Source organism: Tursiops truncatus, chromosome 6, assembly GCF_011762595.2.
Source record: "Tursiops truncatus isolate mTurTru1 chromosome 6, mTurTru1.mat.Y, whole genome shotgun sequence".
NCBI classification, from domain to species: domain Eukaryota; kingdom Metazoa; phylum Chordata; class Mammalia; order Artiodactyla; family Delphinidae; genus Tursiops; species Tursiops truncatus.
The window spans coordinates 102,739,038-102,755,527 of record NC_047039.1 but is presented as its reverse complement, the minus strand read 5'-3'; the positions used below and the strand labels follow the sequence as shown (position 1 = coordinate 102,755,527).

Below are 16,490 nucleotides of genomic sequence, written 5' to 3'. Positions count from 1 at the left end.
ACAGCTCTGGAGTCTGACGGCTGTGGGGCTATGGGGCTGGATCTCTGCTCTACCTCGCCCTAGCTCACTGACCGTGGGCAAGTGACCATCTAAGCCTCAACTCCCTTTTTTTTATTCCCTTGGGAATTAAAACCGAGTACAGAGCAAGAAGCTAGCACAATGCCTGGTACACGGCAGCCGCTTATTGGCTCCCCTGTAGTTTGCTGGTCTGCAAAGTCACTTAGAGGTAAGACCATCACTAAGGCCCTTCCTTAGTAATGTCATGGCGACCAGGACTCAGCCCAGGCCAAGCTGGCCAGGGAGGCAGACAGAGAAGCAAGCGATGACAGTCAGGGTCCCAGGAACCTTCTGGGAGAAGCCTGGGGGCAGTAGGAACACAGGAGGGCACCAGCCTGGGCCGGCGGCGCTCGCCTGGAGGAGGGAACAGAAAGCGAAGCTGGACTCAAAGGGATGAGCAGGATTCAGCCGGGGTGGGGGAGAGGGTCAAGAGCTCCAGGCAGATGGACACCAGCACCCAAAACCCCAGTGCTCAGTTCTCTGGCCCAGCGTCTTCAGTGTGCAGCTTCGAAGGCTGAGGCCCCCAGCACGGGTCAGCCTCTTTCAGAGCCCAGCACTACGGCCCACTTGGGCCCTGCCTACACACAGACTGCCTGCACCCCCAAGCCCAGGCCACACCAGAGACCCCTCCGCCTTCTCCCTCACGTCGGCGTCTGTGCTCTGCTCTGAGTCTAGCCTCCACCCCCCATGCTCTGGGGACAGCGGACACAGGCCCACCTTGTTGGGATGCACTGCTCGCCGCAGGTTCTCCATCCACTTATCCCGCTCGGCCGCTGACCGGCAGGAGAAGCACTTGCTTCCCGACGACGTCGTCACCTGTGGGGGACGGGCAGGACAGCGTCACGGGGAGGGGAAGGCAGCAAGGCGGCGTGATGGAGGACCTCCAGGACTTGGGGGAGTTTCGGCTGCCAGGTCTGACCGCACCTCAGCCCCAGGCAGGAGGCAGAACAACGACCCCCATATTTCTCATTTGCGGGTGGTGCACCGAGACTTGTGGTCCCAGAGCAAGACAGTGACAGGAGGGTGGCCCAGCCCCGTGCCAGCTGGTGCCTGGTCCTGGCTCCTCACCCCTGCCTCGGTGCCCTCTGACCACAGGAAAGCATCTTTCTGAGTCCAACCTTGTTCTCCTGGAGATGGTGGGAGGCAGAGGGCACGGGCCCCCGCATGAGTCAGAGAGCAAGGCTTCACCCAAGTCTCCCTCTAGCGGTGGAGCCACAGGCACCTAGCAGACAACCACGGGTTGGCACGAGGGTCACCTTGGTCCTCAGAGGACACCTGCTGATGACGCTTCTCTTGCCAAGTGACAGTGACAGCAATGGCGGTCACAGAAGGCTAACCTACTTGGGGCCAGACTAGAGCACTGAGAACTGGGCTGTCTGGGTGTGCTGGGCCCTGGGGTCCTGCCTGGAACCCTTACCCTCCCCTCCCTGTCTGACTCGCCCATCTTCTGGTCTCCTCCGGGTGAGCAAGCCCAGCCCTAGCTGTTCCTGCCCTGTTCCCGCTGTCCCCAGCACGCCGAGGTCTCTACCAGGGAACCAGACGCCTTATCTAGCCATTCACGGGCCTCAGAAGCCACAGCACCCCCTGCTGTGGACCAGTGGGCAGGCACCATCTTCAGCCCGCCCCAGGCAGAGAAGTCGGAGGCCAGAAGGAGCCCAGCTGGGCCAGGAGTCCTGAACCAGAAACGGCACCCAGTGGGCACAGGGCTAGGACAGATGCCAGGCACCACCCTCCTCTTCCCCTGGAGCTGGGGGTGCCGGGAGGTTGCCCTATTAGTCCCAGGGTCGTGCCTCTGTCAGAAAGCTCTCCTAATTATGCAAGACTGTTGGGGGTGGGAAGCTTCCCAGAAACAGAGGTGGGAAGAGAACATGAATAATTAGAGAAGCAATTAGGAACTCCCAGCAACACCTGCGACATTAGTTACCCTGGCTCTGGCTTGGCCTCAGGCTTGTAGGCTGACCTTTGACATCGTCTTGCCCTCACTGGGCCTCAGATTCCCCATCTACAGGGAAGCACTGGATAGGTGATCCTCGGTAACAGCCCTGTCACGGCGGGTGGCTGACCCTCTGCTCTCAAACCTTGGGTCACAGAACGCCGGGCCAGGAAAGATTCTGGCTTTCACCACGCAGAGGCAGGGACAGGGCCAGAAGAGGGGACACTCCCCACTGCCCTACAATGCACTGGAGTGGTTTTGCAGGAGGGGTGAGCAGGCCTCGAGACCAGCTCTGGGGCTTGCGCCATTCCACATACGCCTTGAACTCCCTTCCACCCACTTGGACCTCTTGCACTTCCCAGCATGGGGGACAGTGCTGGTCTGTCTCCAAGGAGGCCACAGAGCAGGAATGAAGCCCCCGTCTCCCAGCTCCACTTGGTCTCTTGGGAGGCAAGAGCTATGACAGATCCTGGCCGCTGTCCCAAAGAGCCTGGCCCCTGCAGAGGCCATGCAGCACTCCAGGCGGGCATCTGGAGGAGACCTGGCCTCGCGGGAAGAGGACACCAGTACCCGCCCCGCCCCTGCGGCAGGACCCACCTCGAAGCAGTAGTCCTGGCCCAGGATGCTGCTGTGCACTGGCTTGATGACCACCTCCTCCTCCATGCTGAGGTCCAGCGCCTCCACCGCGCTGCTGGGGCTGAGCAGGGACTCGTGCGAGCGAGACTCCTTCAGCCTCGGCATCAGATGGGACCTGGGGGGAGGGCAGCAGGGTGCGTCAGGTCAGGCCTGCCCTGTCCCCTCCCTTCCCTTCTCCTCCAGGAAGCCTGCCCAGAACCCCCCATTTGGAGGCAATCACTCCCCTCAACTCCCACGGTCCTTTCTGTCGTAAGGCAGAGTTGGGGGGAGGCGACATCATGGTGCTGGAGTCACAGAGACCAGCCAGTCCCTTTGCTCCAAGGCAGGACTCTGGGTAAAGGGCTCAGCCCCTAAGTGGCGGGGGTGGGGGGTGGCCGGCGGGGAGGTAAGGAGTTGAAAGTCAGCACTGGGTGCAGGGTAGGGCTGGACCTGGCTTCTCAGCAGCCCGAGACCCACAGAGAAGAGCGGACCCGACCCAGGCAGCCTTCTGGGGGTCTGGTGCCTTCACCATCCCATCCCCTCTCCTCTGCTCCAGTCCCCATCCAAAACAGAAGCAGTTGCCCTGTTCCAACATTTGTCCAGGACCTCACTGCCGACAGAACCCTTTCTCGTACACCATCCCACTCCGCCCACTGGCCCCAGGCAATGCAGGAGCACCGGGAACTCTGCTGCTCCTTTCTTACAGACCGTGAGGCTCAAAACAGAAGGGATGCAGCCATCTCTGCACGGTGCCCAGGAGCTGAGACTCAGTCAGGGTCCACAGGCTGGGGTTCGGGGGTCAGGCCAGGGTCAGTGGGTCCAGCACAGGCACAAAGAGCACAGGTAGTTCACTCCACCTGATGCCCAAATGGAACCTGGACCAGGACTGGCTCTGACAGACCTGGTCTTGGACCTGGGCCCGCTGCTCACCTACCACGTGGCCCTAGACAAGTCACTTCCCCTCTCTGAGCCTCAGTTTCCTCGGCACTTCACGTGGAAAGCGCCTTAGACGGCATCTGCTCCGGTGCTCGACAGAGTCCACCTCAGAAAGGCAAACGTCCCTTTCCAGAGTCAACAGGACACACAGCAGTGCCCCACTGGGCCCCCTCCCACAGCCGGGGCACAGGAAAAGCCAGAGGACCAGCCAGGCTTGCAAAGACCACCCCGGGAGAGGCTGGGCAGGCCTCGCCCCTACTCACGTCCACAGTCCAAACCCTGGCCTTAGCTCACCCAGACCTCCTTCCCCCAACACCCTCTGCCTTTCAGCTCCTGGCCTCCGGGTCCAAGGCTCAGGCCATCATCTCTCCCTGTCTCGCCAAAGACCCTCTCTCAGGTCAGTGAGGCCTGGCAGGACCACCACAGACCTCCCTGTAGGGCACATACACCCCGTAACCCATTTCCATAACCACCTGTGGTAAGAGGGCCTGAGGTCCACCATGTGTGGACCCAGGAATCCAGAGATGAGCCGAACAGACCCTGCCCAGAGGGCTTCACAGGCTGACAGAGGCCACCCTCTGGCCCCTACACTTCTCCATGGCAACAGCCCTCCCTGACACGCTGTCCTGTGCTAGGCACTGCATGGGAATCAGGGCTGGAACTGGGACCCCAGCTCTTGGGGACCTCACAGCCCAACCCAGGAGACCCAGTTGGGCTCCCCCAGCTGCTCCTCCATGCCCAGCATGAAGCCGGCGCAGAGCAGGGCTCAGATCCCTGGAGCCGAGTCAATGCCCTCAGGCAGGACTCCTGAACGCTCCCAGGGGAGCGGACCAGAGGGAAGCTGCGAGGCAGGCTAAAGCCAGGTTAGAACCCAGCCAAACCTCCCCAGGACGCACTCGAGGCCCGAGGCCACTGGCATGCACAGCTGTGGTGCCTCTGCTCCTCCGGAACCCTCTCTGGGAGACCACACCGCACACAGGCACTGCTGCTGCCACGCCAGGTGCTGGCAGGCTTCTCCCGGTGACAAACCCTCCACGTCCTGCTCGAACGGCCCAGCCTCCTCCCCATCACGGCACTGACCAATGTGGTGGCTGGGTCTGCCATCCACTCTGTTGAGATTCCACCCTGGGCCTCCCTCCATACCTCAGTGCAAGGGATGCCCTGCCTCAGTTGCCGGGGAAATCACCCACCTCGGAAGGGCTGAGACCCAGAGCCCCCAGGCCCGCTGTCCAGGGCTGAAAACCCAGCCCACCGATCAAGATCAGGCTGCTTTCTGGCCCAGCCCGGAAAGCCCTGCCAGGTAAGATGCTGGGAGCTGGGGCGGGTGGAGCGGGCACCCAGGAAGTATTCTACATAGGGAGGAGCTGGCAGGCTGCGGCACCGCCTCCTGCCTGGGGCACCTGAACGAGCCGGCTGGGGAGAGGAGAGAGAGGCACACTCAGCAGACAAGGCCTGCCCAGGGAGAGGGGCCTCCGCTCCACAGCCCAGGAGCCCAGCGGGCCCAGGCCAGACCCCAAAGCAGCCAAACCCCGGAACCTGTGGCTGCAGAACCCTCCTCTTCCTTCCCCACCATCCTGCCCACAAGCAGGCCCCAACTGGCCCAGGCCTCACTGGGAAGGTTCCTGACAGAATGGAGGACTACGGGAAGCTCATGGCTAAGGCATTCTGGCCACAGGTGGGCAGCCCTGACCCTCCCCACCTCCCCAGGGATTCTCTAACTGGGAGGACCTGAAGCAGGGGCCGCACCCACCCCTGCAGCCCAAGCTCACTGCGGGGGGCGGGGGGGTGTCCAGGGAGGCCCAGTGGCTACTCCTAGATCTCCCAGGTGCTTCTGGGAGTGGAGTTGAGGGCCAGGCTCTGACCACTGCCCTATGATGGGGCAGGGCTAGTGGGCCTTTGCTCTCTGACACACAGGCAGACGCATATCCTTCTCGCTCAGCCTGGAGTCCACCTGCCCCCAGCTCCCCACAAGGCTCGTGGGGGAGAGAAAGGGGCACCTATTCATCAGGCCCTGACGTGCAGCTCTGGGCCCAGAGGGGAGCTGGTCTGCTGTGACCCTGCAGGGTGGGACCTCCTGGCAGAGGGGACTGCTCCTGTGGCAGTGACTGATAAGATAGATGATGGGCTCAGGGAGGGAAAATGGTCACTTGGTCACTGGACCCAGCAGGCCCACCTCACAGCCTAAGATCCACCTCCTCCAGGAAGCCAGCCAGCCCTGTCCCAGGCCCACAGCACAGCACCCCCTAAAACTCCACCGCAGGGACTCCTGCCCCATCAATCACCCACGGCAGGCCTCGACCCGGCCCGCCTCTGCTCCAGCCAGCATTGATGGGCACTTCCTTTCTCACCTCCAGCTCCTGCCTTCCCAGGCTGGGCCAGAAGCCCGTCCCAGGCCATGCTCCAAGAGGGCGGCGAGCAGGCACGGTGCCCCTACCCAGGAAGCTTGGCAGGCGCCCACCTCCACTTGGCCAGGGACCCAGCTGGTCACTTTCAACTGCACACAACTCTGCCAGGAACACTCATCTACCCATTTCACAGAAAGGTAAGATGGGCTCAGGGAGCAGCAGTCCCTGCATCTGCCCGAGGCCCCCTGCTGGAAGGAGGACACAGGTTGGTCTGGGAGCCCCGCTCATGGCTGCCCTCTGTGGTGTGGAGGTCTGTGCTCTGATGCCATTGTATGCAGGGCCTCTGCTGCCCCGAGGCTGGGGTGGGAGAGAAGCTGGCCCAACACACCCACTGTGTGGCCTCGCCCAGTGCTCAGCTCAGTCTGTGACGGCCCCGCCGGGGACCTCCTGCGGCATCTGGGGACCAGAGCCTCGGTCTTTGGCGAGATGGCACCCAGGAAGACAAAATCCGTCGCGGGGACCTCTGCTCGCGCAGGTTATCCCCACAGCCCAGGTCTGAGCTCCTCCTCACAACCCTGCCAGGGACACCACATTGGGTCAGAGAGGCCACAGAACCAGGTCTCACGGCAGTGCTGTGGGCTCCACGCGCCTGGCCCTCCTTACCTGGGCCAGGCTCGCCCTGGGCTGTGCCCGCAGGAAAGAGCACACACAGAACCTGGCTGAATCCTCACAAGGCTGAGAGGAGGACGCCCACCGGACGCCGGCGAGGCCTGCTTCAGGGAAGGCAGGTGACCGGCTCAGGGTCTCAGCTTCCTCCTGAAGTGACCCGCGCCCCAATCCCCCCAGGGGCCCTTTCCTCATCTGAAAGAGAAAGAAGGACTCTCTGTCTCAAATAGCAATAAATGGTAACACGCACACACGGAAGTGCTGGAGAGAGGGTCTGCGGGGAGAGGCATTCCCCCAGGCGATGGAGTCATGAAGAGGGGGTTTCCCATCAAGACCACATGGGCTCAGCTGCAGCCCTGCTGGCCGGGGTGCATCTGCCTGTCCCACCCGACCCTGGGCTCCTCTTCCCCAGGGGTCACGATTCCCTCAGGCAGGCCTCCAGGCACAGGCATTCCCCTCCACCTAGAAATCCCCTTGTCCTATCCAACCTTCAATACCCAGCATCAGAGCCTCTTCTTCCAGCAAGCCTTCTCAGACTCCCAGGGCAGAGAGCGACCCCAAACCCTAACGTTCATTAGGCTGTGCTGGGAAGGCCTGTCACAGAGCTGTCTCCTTACCAGGAAGGGGGCTCCCCTGGGGAGGGCTGGGTCTGGATCAGCGCTAAGATTCAGAGTTCCTGGATCAAAGCCCCAACACCGCAGGAGCTGAGGTCAGCTAAGCCTGGGGGAGGGGGAGGAGGTCAGCTGGGATGAGGACAATCCTCCCTGGTCCCTCAGACGCTGTTAGTGGGAGAAAGCGCCGGCCTTCGGGGCAGCCGCCTGCTCATGGCCAGTTCCCAAGAGCAGCACCCTGGTGCTTGCCCAGAATCTCCAAGAAACACCCCTGCTCTTGATCTGTCCAGGTATGGGGCGCTCCCTCCATGTCTCCCAAGGTCAGGGGCTCATCCAGCCCTCTGTGGCTGCACCCTCCGCCACAGCCGCATCCTCCCGAGACCGTCCCAGACCCAGCTGATGCTCTAGACCTTCAACAGCGCCCCAGTCACTAGAGGCCCCATGTCCCCTGCAGTCCCCCCTTCCTGACCCGGACCAGCTGTCCAGGTGGCCTTTACCTGCGTCCTCCATGCCATGGAATCCTCACACTTCCTGGGAGGGGGGGTGGTGCCACGATTCTCAGGTCACAGACAGGAGAGCCAAGGCCACAGGGGAGGGAGGCCTGCCCTGACCTCCTCTGCCTCTGAGAGGTCTTGGCCAGGGCCTGGGGGGCAGTGCCCTCCCACCAGATGGGCCCCTCTGCCCAACATGATGTCACTCCTGCCCTCGGCGCTCCCCTCACAGCCTACGGAGAATCAAGTCTCAGTGCTTCACCCTGGGGTTGAGCCCTCCCCGAAACTCCAACCCTGCCACACCACACCCTGGCAAAGGACCTAGACTCTCCTCGCCAGCGGGTCCCAGGCCAGCAGGAACTCCCTCCCTCTGGGGGGACCTCTGCCCAGGCTGTTTCCTGAACCCGTCCCACCCTTCCCTCCACTCTCCGCCCGACAACAGCCTTTTCTGTCAGTGTTCAAAGCCCAGTCCGAATGCTGCCACCATCACACTGTCCCTGGTCTCTCCAGACAGACAAGTGCTCACACCCGGGCCGGGTGGCTGAGCCCCACTCCACACCACTTTCCCACCTGTCTCCTTACCCAGCTCTCATGAGAACCCATCAGGACTGAGGTACCGCACCTCAGAAAGGCCAGGTGTCGTGCCCAAGATCGCACAGGCAGCAAGTGGCCAAGGGGGACTGGAACCCCGTTCAGCAGACTCCAAGCCTAACGCTGTCCGCCCAAGCCTCGCCTTCCCCTCTGCCCACAGGCGGCCACGCAGGGCCACAGCCAGCTGACCTGCTTGCCGTGACCTGCTTCGCTCCAGGTCGCGTGGAAGAGCCGCGGGGCTGGCTGGGGTCGGGCAGCCGTGCCCAGGGCCCAGGAGCCCGGGAAATGTGGGCACGCCACAGGCACAGGCGGAGCCACTGTTGGAGATATAGCCAGGCACCAAGAGCAGCCCACTGTGAGGGCGGAGGGGCAGGAACAACGGGACATTGTCCTGGCTCCTGGGCCACAGCCTTATCTGATAGCCTTCCAGCCAACCCATGAGCTGTTTTTCAACTCCGTCCTTTTTTCTCTTAAAAGGTTAGTGACACAAAAGTTTAGCAAATTCCCTATTATTTCAAGGAGGGAGGAGACCTGAAAATAAAACTTGTGATACTTAAAAAGCTCTATATGACACGGGGAGGATGTTCCCAGCTACGGGTGGGGAGAGTTGAGAGTGGGATTGGATAGCCTGGAAGGTAAGAGGCTCAGAATCTCCTTCCAAACCTCAAGGGGCAGAGGGAGCTGCCAGCCTGCCCCCAGAGGGCAGGGCTGGGACCAGGAGAGGCCAATTCCAGCTCAGTCACACTGTCCCCAAATGGGCCAGCCTGGTTTGGTTTTAGAGGAGCGGGCACTCTGTCTCTGGAGGCATGCAAGCAGGAGCTGGGAGCTCTCTTTTAGACATGTCGAGGAGGCGTTGCCCGCGCTGCTTGGGGGCTGCTGGCATAACAGGCAGGCAGGCAGCGGAGTTAAGCCCCAGGGATAAACACGCAGCCCACACACATGCCGCAGGGAACGGGCGGGAGGGCAGCAGGCCCTAGCACCAAGGGTGCCCGGCTGTAGGAGCAAATCTAGTCTCCATTCCCTATAAAACACACAACCATGAGTACTTTTAACTCGTGCCATTCTCTAGGACTCAGTTTCCCCATCTCTAAGCAGGGAGAACTGACATGCCTTCCTCCCAGGGCTCCTGAGAGTATCAACTGAGACAAGGCAAGGAGGTGCTCGGGGGAACAGGGGTCAACGCCAGCGACCACACCAGTCACTCATGCCGGTCCCCATCCTCTTTTGTCTGCTCTAGTCACTGCCTCATGCCAGACACCCCTGTAGGAGCGCGGACACAGCTGTGAACAAGGCCGATTAAGGATTACACACCAGCATCAAGGCTGACGTTTGTAGGGGAGATGACACTCCTGATGTTTGGGGTAACGAGACAGGGATTTTGCAGGCCATTCTCTGTTCCTTTCCCCTGACCACTCAAATCTCTTACCTTCTCCAGGCCTCAGTTTCCCCATCTGCAAACAAACTACATCTAGCCAAATGCTCTGGGATGCCTCCAAAAAGCCCCCCCTAAAAACAAAAACGCAATAAAAAGCCCCTAATTTCTTGAAGTGAAAGGAAGAAAGAGGGTTCTGTGGGTGGGCAGGAGACCCTGCTGAGGGCCCACTTCAGCCCTTCGGCCTGTGACCCCGAGACCTGGCCTCTCACCTGCACGCCTGCGTGGTCTCACGCCACTGCCTACAGCCACAACCAGGCCTGGACGGGGCAGAAATCCTGGACAAGGTTGTTCTCCACGGAGGAGGTGCCCACTTGAGGGCTGGCAGAACCCGTGGACTCTGGAGTCGGTCAGAACATGCCAACCATGTTTCCACCTGTCACAGCCAGGCAGATCCAGGGAGCTGTGCCCACAGCAGAAGAAGCCAGGTCCCGGGGCACAGTCAGGGGGAGGGCGCTGAGCTCCTGAGAATCAGGCAGCATGACACAGACAAGGCAGAGAGCCCCCCCCACCCCCCCAGAACATCCAGCGGAGCCGTCTCCTCCCCAGGCCCGGCCTTGCCCCGCTGGCCTGGGAACCGGCTGCTGAGGCCAGCGCTCACTCCTGGCCCCGCTGGGGTCCCAGGGGAGGGGAGAAGAATGCAGCTGCCTGGTGGCTCCCAGGACCCTGGGGAGACAGAGCCTGTCCTTAAAAGGCAGGGAGGCTGGCCGCCCTGCCTGGGAAGGCTTCCTGGGATGACAGGGCCTAGAGGCCTGGTCCGTCTCGGCCCAGGGCTCTCTCAGTCCAAGGCAGAGGGGCAGATCCCAGCAGTCACTAGAACCAGTGTGAGCCCATCCGCACACTCACACTGAGCCCTGGGCTGGGAGGTGCCCGGTCTCCTGCCTCACCCTATCCCTGGGAGCCTTCCCGACACCGCAGGGCTGAGTTGGAAAAGGAGAGTCCACATGCCGGCAACCAAGACAGGAGGATGGGATGTCTCCTCACGTGCCACGGCTACAGCACAGCCCGAGGCCTGGCTCCAGGGGTGCCCCGTGTATGCTGAACAATCGACACTGCGACAGCTGCTGCTTTCTCACCTGCTGAGCTACTTCAGAGACTGTGACCGAACCCCCAACATGTCAACTCCCCATTAACATAAGGGACCATACACCCAGAATCCCGTCAGCAAAACCTCCTTGCTGCCTGTTGCTTACGTGGGGAGAGGCCAGGGACATGAGGGGGCCGCTTCTGGCCCCTGAGCTGGAGAGGCGCCCCTCAGCATCCTGACCGTCCCCCATCCCCCCCTTTCCAGGATAATTCTGCAGCCCAAGGGAGTGTTCAAAGAACATTCAGAGACACATTTACCTCCCCACATCCCTACATCTTTTTTGGGGGGAGAGGGGAGGGCAAGGGGCACACAGAGAGAGAAGAAACAAAAAACTTTCCATCTATTCCCCCAAGTTATCCCGCAGCCTGAATAATTTCCGGTTTTTAATCAATAGCTGTCAGACTTGTCAAATGACTTTTGGGACCACAAAGGAGTTTTTAAACATTCATAAACCTCAGCAGAAGAGCAAAGTGCCCTGAATTTTAAAAGAAGAGAATCTGAGGAACATTCATTGAATAGGATGAGATTTGGGCAAATCGAAAGCGAGTTGAGGGCCAAGTGCTCCTGCTGCTGCTGAGCGGGGACAGCTCTCCGTCCCTTCCTGGTCCCCAGGAGAAACCGCCGAGCCCAGCCCGGCCGCTCAGGAAGATTAAGGAGAATGACACCCCAAACCCTAAGGTCCCCTCAGCTCCCCCAAGTAAAGCACCCCCAGGCAGGAGCACAGCAGCAGCCCCATCTGGCCCACGGCCCGGCACTCAGCTCCTCCACTAGGAAGACTCTGGAGAACCACCGAGGCCCCGGCCGTGCTGTGCTGTCCCTTCCCTGCGAGCTCAGTCTGTGCCAGTCTCCTCCTCACATGTGTGAACACGGCCCGTGCATCCCCTTGGTCCCACAGATCACACCGCCGAGTGTGGGACTAGCTTCTGACTCGTTCCCCCACCTCCACCCAGGACCATAAATACCAACAGCTGCCTCAGGCCCTGGGGACCCATGACCCAAGTGGGGAAGGATGATGAAATGAAAACAAAGAACAAACTGAAAACCAAGGCTTCCATTCCCCAAGGAAGCAACTTCCCTCTTGCTTATCTAATTCCTCCCAGCTCTCCACCTCTGGGAAGCCCTCCTAGGCTCAGCAGGCCCCTCCAAAGAATGTCATCTTCTCCCCTCTTACCCCTCCATCCCAGACCCAGGTGCCGTGCCAGGTGGTCTTCTGGTGCTGTGCAAGTCGTTCACGTTAGGGTGACAAGGTGATCTGGGGACTGTCCTTCCCCCATCCCTGGGCATTAAGCTTCCTACCTCAACCAAGGGCCAACGTGTCAACACAGCCCCAGCCCCTGGCACCATGCTGGTTGATGACTGGTCTAATGTGGTGAGGCCTCCTTCCTTAAAAACAAACACACGTAAACATAAAGTTCTGTGACTTTGGTCAAATTAAATAACCTGCACGTCTCAGTTTCCTTATCTGTAAAATGGGGAAGACATCACCTTTGGTGCTACAGGTGTAACCTGACACGCAGGGAGCCCTGCCTTACCCTGGGCATTCTGCCCCTTCCCACCTTGCAGCACTTCTCCTTTAAGTAGGCACCTCCACGTCCCCATTTAAGGAGAGACGGGCACCCTAGGTTCTAGCAGCAATGCCCATCTCCTGTCCCGCCACCACTTAGGACAGGGGGGCTCTGTGGCCTCAGGGAGACGAGGCAAAGACACGAAGGGGAAGGGGCATGGGCCAAGGGAGCACAGACCTCGGGTTGGTCTCTCCTGCACCTCAGTTTTCTCACCTGACAAGTGGGCTGCGCTGCCCTCCTCCCAGAGCCTGATGGAGGTCTGATATGCGAACACCCACCCCGCCTGGTTTGAGTTAATCCAGCGCCCCAGTATGTAGTTACTGAGTGCCTCCAGCATGCCAGCGCTAAGCCTGGGGGCCTTGGGACCCCAGCTCCCCATCCTCCCAAAGCCTGGTGTCTGGGAGTCCCAGCAGGGCATCAGAGCTCCGCTTCCCAGACCGAAACTCACAGGAGACAGCCAGGAGTGCTCAACAGCAGCAAAAAAGCAGGAGCGCGGCGGGGGGTGGGGGGGGGGCGGGGGGGGGGGTTGCTGACAATAAGCCACAGGCTCCCAGGCCGCCAGCAGAGGCAAAAACGCATGTCAAAAGCAGGGCGTGGCTGCCGAGTTCCTCCTGCTCCTAGTGACCCATCCGTGGCTCTCCAGCTCCCGCCTCACCCACAACAGCCCACACACCTGGCACGTGCACCAGGCAGGCCCTGGCTCCGCGGGTTTTTCTTGTTTTTTTTTTTTTTGCGGTACGCGGGCCTCCCACTGTTGTGGCCTCTCCCGTTGCGGAGCACAGGCTCCGGACGCGCAGGCTCAGCGGCCATGGCTCACGGGCCCAGCCACTCCGCGGCATGTGGGATCTTCCCGGACCGGGACACGAACCCGTGTTCCCTGTATCGGCAGGTGGACTCTCAACCACTGCGCCACCTGGGAAGCCCTGGCTCCGCATTTAGCGGACTCCATTGCTCATGTGGCCCAGCCGCCCAACTACAGTTAAGGAAACATGCCCTGAAGCCGTGAGGAGCTTCCCAAGGCCAGAGAGTGTGCCTGACTCCAAGAGCCCACCCTCTTCCCGCCCACCCCACCGACTCCAAGAGCCCACCCCCTTCCCCCCTCCCCCTCCCCCTCCCCCGCTGACTCTAGGATAAACTAGCCCTGCCTGTCATTTGCCACCGGCCCACAGGATTCCAACCAGCAACGCCTTAAATACAGCCTCCAAGGTGCGTCCCAACCCAGCCACACTGGGCTGTGCACATACACTCAGAATGTGCCCAGCAGCAAGTGCGCCTTATCCATCAATGCCCAGCTCAAAGACCACCCCTCCGTGCTGCCCACCCCCCACCCCAGAAGAACCGACACCTTCCTCCAGGGTTTCCCCTAAGCACTCCACCCCTGCGAACTGGAGGCTCAGGGAGGGAGGTCCAGCAGCTTGCCCAAGGTCACAGGTCACAGGCACCGGGGCAGGGCTGGAGGCCTGGCATCTGGGCTCCAACTCTAAATTCTGTTCACTGCCTGTCAACGCCTCAGGCTTTCACCAAACCTACAGAGATTGTGTGATTAAATGCACCAACTTTCAAGTAAAAAAATCGTAGGTCACCAGAACTCCACTGAGCCCTGCCTTTGTCACCTGTCTGGAAAATGGTGAGGACACATAGCTGTAGGAGTCTGATCCACCGGCAGCACCCCAGCAGTGGTAGTGAACGTGGGCAGGACTAAGGGACACGGAGACTTGTAAGAAGCCAGGCGCAGGGCTGGCAGTTCACAGCAGCGGCTCATTTGCCCCTCACAACCCCTCCACAGGACAGTGTGTGACAAGCCAAACCCCCGACTTCTCTGGTGATGGGGTACTTCCCCAGTAGAGACTGTCGCATCACAGGGGCCTGGCTCCGGACAACCGTTTCAAACATTTAAGCTGGAGCAAAACATACCCCAGGCTCAGACACACCGCCGGCCTGCAGGCCAACGGATCAGGGACCAGACAGAGGCAGGGAGAAGGAGGGAAACAGAAGAGTCCAGCTGGGACCCGGGGCTGGGGCAGGGATGACACGACCCCCAAACCCCAGCGCAGCCCCACCCAGGGCAGCCCCAGGCTCGGCGACTCAGAGCAAAGGCCAAGCTCATTTCCCGGTTCGGTTCTCGGTGCAGCCACAGAGACCACCAGGCCTGCTCGTGGAAAGGAGCCACTGACACTGGGTTTCCTCTCTTTCAAACACTGAAAACAGCAACACCACTCCTCGGTTTCTCGCTTTTTGTCGGGCCATCCTAATTGCTTCCACATTCTGGGCCGGTGGTGGACGTCCACAGAGAGGCAGAGGCACCATCGCTGGGGAATGACTGAGTCCCTCCCGAAACTGGGCATCCTCTGTGACCGGCCGCTCCCACCCACCTCAGTTCTCCCTGGGCCCAGGAGGCTGGTCAGGGGCTGAGACTGGCAGCCTCCCTCCTGCCTTCTTTCCTGGCCTCCCTCACCCCAACCTCCGCTCAGGCCATCAGGTCACTCACCATCCCTCAGCGTGGCCACCAGGCTCTCCAGGCCCAGGCCAGCCACCCCGCTGCCCGCTGTCCCCCACCGGGCCCAGCCAGTCCGGCCCTGCTCTGGTCTTAGACATACCATTCCAGCCCTGTCCGCTGGGACTGATCATAGCTAGTCAAACAAAGGCTAAGTTCCAACTCTCAGTAATGTGCTTTTAAAGGGCCAGTGTCCCACTTGGGTTGCTGGGGACTTAAAGACACACCTCTCTTTTTCTGTACAGGAAACAAGACAGCAAAAACCCAAAAATCCCTCAAAAGTCATGATCAGATTAGAGGCCTTGGGAAGATTTTAGACAAAACGCACGATAGTAAAAATCCGAATTTAATCTGAAGAACCCCCAAAACCCCAAAACAAGGAGGCTACAGCTCAAGAATAAGAGTGGGAAGGGCAGAGTTTTTAAGCACTCACAACGGGCCGGCACAGCACTCAGCACTTCACAGCAGCATCTCATTACTCCTCACAATCACACCACAAGACAGGCAGCAGCTGGACTCATCTTACGGAGGAGGAAGATGCGGCGGGCAGAGGCTCCTGACTCGCCCAGGATGGCACAGGGCGGCCCAGCCAGGGCCCAGCCACGTGAGGTCAGCCAAAGCCAGGATTCTTCTCCCACCTGCTCCCTCTAGAGGCCCCTCCCGTTCCATATCGACTAGCATCTTGCCTTCAAATACGCAGGTGAGGAGGAGTAATCATTTGTCGCAGGTGCCCAAACACTGGGCTTTCAGTCTAGGCCTCAAAACCTTGTGAGGTGGGTTCTACTCTTTCCCCCTTCTCACAGATGAGAAGATTGGAAATCATGAGGCACAGGAAAGGCAAGGAGAGGGAGGAGAAAAGAGGGGGTCCGCAGCCCCTGCAGGGGTGGGGCATCCAACAGCCAGGCCCTCGTCCCTTCCCAAACAGGCTCTACAGTCAGAGGGGGCAGGTAAGGGAGCTGTCCTTCCAACCTCAGGGTTCAGGCAAGCAGACCAAGGTCCAAAGGAAGGGAAGAGGCGGGGCTGCAGGGATGGGGGCTCTCCTGGGGCCCCTAGGCTCCAAGGGTGGGCAGGGGAGAGGAAAGGAGAGACGTGACGGCCTGGGCCTCAGTACCTGGGCTAGCAAGCCCTGCAAGAAAGATGGGTCATTTCCGGGCACCAGGAGTGGTTGGGCAGCCCATAGGTGCTGTACAGCCATCCTATCAGAAAGGCCAAGGCCAGGCAGAGCCCTCAGACCTAACTCTGCAGGGGCCAGGTCATCCAAGGGTTTACCACCCTCAGTACGCTTCTTTGGAGCCTAGCAGTCAAGTAAGTCTGAAGCCGTGTAGCCTGGTGGTTAAGAACATGAGCTCTGAAGCCAGACTGTTCAAATCTGGACTGTGCCACTTGCGACCTTTTGTTCTTGGACAAGTCATGTCACCTCTCTGGGACTGTTTCGCCCTCTGCAATAATAATAGTACTCAGCCTCACGGGCTTGCTGTGAGGAGTCAATGAGTTACAGAACAAAGCCTGGCTTCCAGTGAGCACTTAATAAAGACCGGCAGGTTTAGCTACGGTGAAGGACGCTGCCCCAGGATATGCTGGGAGACACAAAGTGGGAAACTAGCTTCCTGGGTAGTGACCCTGGGAAAGTCACATCTTTCTCTGGGCCGCAGTCTATTTCTGTAAAG

The 16,490-nt window shown here is 60.2% G+C and overlaps 1 protein-coding gene and 1 long non-coding RNA gene across 18 annotated transcripts in view; one reads left to right on the top strand and one right to left on the bottom strand.

The window, feature by feature from the left end:
* DAB2IP (DAB2 interacting protein) overlaps nt 1-16,490 on the bottom strand; it is a 194,313-nt gene that overhangs the window by 25,856 nt on the left and 151,967 nt on the right. For 13 of the 17 annotated variants that reach the window (XR_012332659.1, XM_073806523.1, XM_073806521.1 and 10 more), the window contains 2 exons: nt 2,588-2,741; nt 775-873 (listed from right to left, as the gene is read on the bottom strand). Coding sequence is in view for 16 of the 17 variants with exons in the window: in XM_073806523.1 (XP_073662624.1) it covers nt 775-873; nt 2,588-2,741 (253 nt within the window). In the remaining variant the exon portion in view is untranslated. Of the gene's footprint in view, nt 1-774; nt 874-2,587; nt 2,742-4,731; nt 4,852-8,434; nt 8,561-14,817; nt 15,164-16,490 lie in introns of those variants that run through there. The other 4 variants (XM_073806529.1, XM_073806533.1, XM_073806532.1 and 1 more) reach the window with 4 other exon arrangements.
* LOC117312664 (uncharacterized) lies at nt 4,879-13,342 on the top strand. Its single transcript, XR_004527093.2, has 3 exons — nt 4,879-5,216; nt 5,896-8,722; nt 9,483-13,342. It is a non-coding gene; the product is annotated as an uncharacterized lncRNA (long non-coding RNA).